General features: G+C 43.1%; 1 protein-coding gene across 3 annotated transcripts in view; it reads right to left on the reverse strand.

Annotated features, from left to right (window-relative positions):
- The window catches only part of LOC133240020 (A disintegrin and metallopeptidase domain 3-like), a 113,875-nt gene extending 108,321 nt beyond the window's left edge, over positions 1-5,554 (reverse strand). Inside the window, exons 1-2 of one of the 3 annotated variants that reach the window (XM_061404543.1) lie at positions 5,434-5,554; positions 4,880-4,962 (exon numbers count right to left, since the gene is read on the reverse strand). In XM_061404543.1, the coding sequence (XP_061260527.1) occupies positions 4,880-4,962; positions 5,434-5,491 (141 nt within the window). In that variant the 5' untranslated portion in view covers positions 5,492-5,554. Of the gene's footprint in view, positions 1-4,720; positions 4,963-5,433 lie in introns of all 3 variants that reach the window. The other 2 variants (XM_061404542.1, XM_061404540.1) reach the window with 2 other exon arrangements.
- Between the last annotated feature and the right edge of the window lie 446 nt (positions 5,555-6,000).

Here is a 6,000-nt window from a genome sequence, read left to right on the forward strand (position 1 = left end):
ATCAGTTTTCATGTTATATATGCTGATGACATTGTATTAAATTCATAGAAATTTAGAAGCATTATATGTTCCTTGAGAAATGAATATTTTAAAGCAAGGGATGCTTATCTCATAATATTGGGTGTGTATATGTGTGTGTGTTTGCATGTGTGTGTGTACCAAATGCTCTTTTTTTCCTGCTATTATCATGGAACCTTGGACTGCAAAGAGATTCAACCAGTCCATTCTAAAGGAGATCAGCCCTGGGATTTCTTTGGAAGAAATGATGCTAAAGCTGAAACTCCAGTACTTTGGCCACCTCATGCAAAGAGTTGACTCATTGGAAAAGACTCTGATGCTGGGAGGGATTGGGGGCAAGAGGAGAAGGGGACGACAGAGGATGAGATGGCTGGATGGCATCACTGACTCGATGGACATGAGTCTGAGTGAACTCCGGGAGTTGGTGATGGACAGGGAGGCCTGGCATGCTGTGATTCATGGGGTCGCAAAGAGTCGGACACGACTGAGTGACTGATCTGATCTGATCATGGAACCTCATGCTTTCTTTTGGAAGCATTTTCCCAGTGTACATTATACTCTCCTGAACATTTCAGTGTCTCCCGATGATCATTTTGGGGGATGTTATAGCTTTTATAAATATATAATCTCTGGTGTTTCTTGATGCCACAAAGTGAGCCAGTCAGAAGTAAACCACTCCGTCGATAAAACCTACTCCAATGTCTAACACAGTTTTTCATTTAACAAAAATTTGAGTACATTCTTCTCAGATCTTGCTACTGGGGTTGTAATTGGATTCCTACCCCATTCTTATGTTTTTACATCAACACTTTTGCCTTCTGGAAAACAAAGTGTCCTATCCAAAGCTGTTAGTTCTTATTAAAAGAGAAGTCAAAACCAGAAACAGACTGACAACTAATCAAAATGATTCAAACAGTTGATATACAGATGCGCAATCTCTTGTTAAGGCTTAGATGAAAAACACCCGTTAGACGTGAAGCATTCATTGAGGGTGTTCACTAGAGCAAAGATAAGAAGATTGAAGAGGAGACCTGGAGAGGCCTCAGGTCAATAGGCATCACTATTTTTGTGAAAAAGAGTAAAACATAATGCAACTATTCTGGTAGACATTTTGCATTATTTATCAACAACTTTTTACAGTGGTTTGACCCTTGATTCTATTGAGATGACTATTCAGGAAGGTTTATGAAACTATTCATAAACCTTCAAATAAACCTTCAGTCACTCAGCTGTGTCCGACTCTTTGAGACCCCATGAACAGCACACCAGGCCTCCCTGTCCATCACCAACTCCTGGAGTTCACTGAAACCCATCCATTGAGTCGGTGAGGCCATCCAACCATCTCAACCTCTGTCGTTGCCATCTCCTCCTGCCCTCATCTTCCCCAGCATCAGGGTCTTTTCAAATGAGTCAGCTCTTCGCATTAGGTGGCCAAAGTACTGGAGTTTCAGCTTCACATTAGTCCTTCCAATGAACAGCCAGGACTGCTGTCCTTTAGGATGGACTGGTTGGATCTCTTTGCAGTCCAAGGGACTCTCAAGAGTCTTTTCCAACACCACAGTTCAAAAGCATTAATTCTTCAGCATTCAGCTTTCTTCTCAGTCCAACTCTCACATCCATACATGACCACAGGAAAAACCATAGCCTTGACTAGATGGACCTTTATTGACAAAGTAATGTCTCTGCTTTTTAATATGCTGTCTATGTTGGTCATAACTTTCCTTCCAAGGAGTGTCTTTTAATTTCATGGCTGCAATAACCATCTGCAGTGATTTTGGAGCCCTAAAAAACAAAGCCAGCCACTGTTTCCACTGTTTCCCCATCTATTTCCCATGAAGTGATGGGACCAGATGCCATGGTCTTAGTTTTCTGAATGTTGAGCTTTAAGCCAACTTTTTCACTAGAAGTCACTGTCATCAAGAGGCTTTTTAGTTCTTCTTCACTTTCTGCCATAAAGGTGGTGTCATCTGCGTATCTGAGGTGATTGATATTTCTCCTGGCAATCTTGATTCCAGCTTGTGCTTCATCCAGTGCAGTGTTTCTCATGATGTACTCTGCATGTAAGTTAAATAAGCAGGGTGACAATATACAGCCTTAACGTACTCCTTTTCCTATTTGGAACCAGTGCATTGTTACATGTCCAGTTCTAACTGTTGCTTCTTGATCTGCATACAGGTTTCTCAAGAGGCAGGTCAGGTGGTCTGGTATTCCCATCTCTTTCAGAATTTTCCAGTTTATTGTGATCCACATAGTCAAAGGCTTTGGCATAGTCAATAAAGCAGAAATAGATGTTTTTCTTGAATGCTCTTCCTTTTTTGATGATCCAATGGATGTTGGCAATTTGATCTTTGGTTCCTCTGCCTTTTCTAAAACCGGCTTAAAAATCTGGAAGTTCACGGTTCATGTATTGCTGAAGCCTGGCTTGGAGAATTTTGAGCATTAATCTACTAGCATGTGAGATGAGTGCAATTGTGAGGTAGTTTGAGCATTCTTTGACATTGCCTTTCTTTGGGATTGGAATGAAAACTGACCTTTTCCAGTGCTGTGGCCATTGCCGAGTTTTCCAAGTTTGCTAGCATATTGAGTTCAGCACTTTGACAGCATCATCTTTCAAGATTTGAAATAGCTCAACTGGAATTCCATCACCTCCACTAGCTTTGATCATAGTGATGCCTCCTAAGGCCCACTTGACTTCACATTCCAGGATGTCTGGTTCTAGGTGAGTGATCACACCATCGTGATTATCTGGGTCGTGAAGATCTTTTTTGCATAGTTCTGTCTATTCTTGCCAGCTCTTAATATCTTCTACTTCTGCTAGGTCCATACTATTTCTGTCCTCTATTGAGCCCATCTTTGCCTGAAATGTTCCCTTGGTATCTCTAATTTTCTTGAAGAGATCTCTAGTCTTACCCATTCTGTTCTTTTCCTCTATTTCTTTGCATTGATCACTGAGGATGACTTTCTTATCCCTCCTTGCTATTCTTTGGAACTCTGTATTAAGGTGCTTATATCTTTCCTTTTCTCCTCCGCTTTTCACTTTTCTTCTTTCACAGCTATTTGTAAGGCCTCCTCAGACAACCATTTTGCCCTTCTGCATTTCTTTTTCAGAAAGAATGAAGTGATGGAGCCATACCAAAAACAACACTCAGTTGTGGATGTGACTGGTGATGGAAGGAAGGTCCGATGCTGTAAAGAGCAACATTGCATTAGAACCTGGAATGTTAGGTCCATGAATCAAGGCAAATTGGAAGTGGTCAAACAGGAGATCCAAGAGTGAATGTTGAAATTCTAGGAATCAGCAAACTAAAATGGACTGGAATGGGTGTATTTAACTCAGAAGACCATTATATCTACTAATGTGGGCAGGAATCCCTTAGAAGAAATGGAGGAGCCATCATAGTCAACAAAAGAGTCTGAAATGCAGTACTTGCATACACTCTCAAAAACGACACAATGATCTCTGTTCGTTTCCATGACAAACAATATCAGCAAAATCTAAGTCTATGCCCCGACCAGTAACTCTGAAGAAGCTGAAGTTGAATGGTTCTATGAAGACATACAAGACCTTTTAAAACTAACACCCCAAAAAGATGTCCTTTTCATTATAGGGGACTGGAATGCAAAAGTAGGAAGTCAAGAAACACCTGGAGTAACAGGCAAATTTGGCCTTGGAGTAGAGTATGAAGCAGGGCAAAGGCTAATAGAGTTTTGCCAAGGGAACACACTGGTCATAGCAAACACCCTCTTCCAACAACACGAGAAGACTTTACACATGGACATCACCAGATGGCCAACACCGACATCAGACTGATTATATTCTTTGCAGTCAAAGATGCAGAAGCTCTATACAGTCAGCAAAAACAAGACCGTGAGCTGACTATGGCTCAGATCATGAACTCCTTATTTACATATTCAGACCTAAATTGAAGAAAGTGGGGGAAACCACTAGACCATTCAGGTATGACCTAAATCAAATGCCTTATGATTACACAGTGGAAGTGAAAAATAGATTTAAGGGACTAGGTTTGATAGACAGAGTGCCTAATGAACTATGGACAGAGGTTTGTGACATTGTACAGGAGACAGGGATCAAGACCATCCCCATGGGAAAAAAAGAAATGAAACTATTTAGCCATCTATAATTTGAAACATTTTATGATGTTACATATAAGATACCCTACAGTTAAGAAAAATAATAACTGGGCTGTTACTAATAATCATAAAATTAACTCCTAAGTCTACCCATAAAAGAAAAATCCAACTACAACTCTCATACACGCTCATTAAAAATTTATGTGAGCGTGTGTATGCATGTCTCTAAAACTTCCTTCAAATTTACTGCCTTTAGAAAGTGAGATAGCCATTCCCTTTCTTAACAAGTCTCTGCACTGCCTAGATTTCATTTTACAACGTACATAAGGGACACACTTTACCATGTTAGTCAGACCAAAAATAACATTCATTTTTGCAAACATATCCATATGCACATATATGTTAAATACAGGCATGAAGATATTATGTATATACTGTTATCTTAAAATCATGCTACAAGTTAAATATTTGTATGGCTTCATTTACATACAAGATATATTTAAAAAGAAAATTTAGTAGACCATAGACTCCTTTTTGTGTGATACGAATTCAAGGCATCTCTTTTCTTTGTATCTGTATTTTAAAATTGTTTCATAAGGTTTATATTTACTTGAGAAATGAAAAGAAAGCACTTGTTCTCCTCAGACAAAAGGTCTCTTGAACACAATCTTGGTAGAACACAAAATGTCATGAAGGCATGCATCGACTGGGGTCTTGCATTCCAGTAAAAATAAAACACTCTTTTATTTTAAAGTGATTTGTTAATTACATGCGTTTCTGAAATACTGCCATCTTTGGTGTTTGTCTCAATCTTCCGTGGCACTGTAATTTGTAGACGTGCTGTTTCAGAGTCTGCAGTAAGGAAAACAAGAGTGAGCATTCCCCAGGGCATGACCGCATCCTTTCTTACTTGTCCTCTCCTATCACATCACTTGTGGATCTTCCAAGCCCCAGTGCGCACGCACCCAAGCACGCACACACACACACACACACACACCCCCCAAAATATCATGCTGTGTAGGGTTTTAAGGAGGGGTCCCCTGGACCCCATCCAGGATCCTCTCCCTACCTCCACCCCTACCCCGTCTACCTAGAAGACCTGTATCCCCGTCTGGGCGTGAGAGACAACTATCCCATTCCTGCTCTGAGTCCTCCGACCAGCGGGCCTGGCAGAACCCTGAAAATGGGCAGGATTCCAATCAAACCCGGGCTCCCCCAGCCTGACCTGGGCTTCTGCGGCCAGGAGGGCAACGGCCTCCACCCCTGCGCCAAGGGACACTGTGATTATGGGGCCCCCTCCTATCCGGTAGGGTCCTCACTTACGATGGCCCGCGGAGGCCAGCTGGCCCAGCCCTGTGAGGAGTAGCAGGAGAGATAACATTGCGTGGCCGGCCTGCCTCAGGGAAGGCGGTTGACTGGACCTGGCTCGCGAGGTTCGCCAAGCGTGGAGGGGATTGGGCACTGGGGTCTCGGAGGGGCGGGGCTGGGCTGGGGCTGAGGGGCGTGACTGGGGCTGAGGGGAGAGGCTAGAGGGCAGAGAGAAGGGGCGGGGCTGGAGGGTGGGGTTGGAGAAGGGCAGGGCTGGAGGGTAGAGAGGAGAAGCGGGGCTAGAGCTGCGAGGGGAGGTTTGGGGCGGGGGGCGGGGTGGGGGGGAATGGAACAGGTTTTGGCCGGTTGAGGCTAAAAGGCGAAGTGTGGTCTGAGGCAGGATTTTATTTTGTCTCTGAGTTCCCTCGAACTCTTTTCGGACTTCATGGCGTATAGCCTGCTAAGCTCCAGTGTCCATCGATTTCCCTGGCAAGAATACTGGAGTGGATTGCGATTTCCTTGTTCAGAGCATCTTATGGGACCCAGGGATGGAGCCCAGGTCTCCTGCATTGGCAGTCGGAT

Source organism: Bos javanicus, chromosome 27 (assembly GCF_032452875.1).
Source record: "Bos javanicus breed banteng chromosome 27, ARS-OSU_banteng_1.0, whole genome shotgun sequence".
NCBI lineage: Eukaryota > Metazoa > Chordata > Mammalia > Artiodactyla > Bovidae > Bos > Bos javanicus.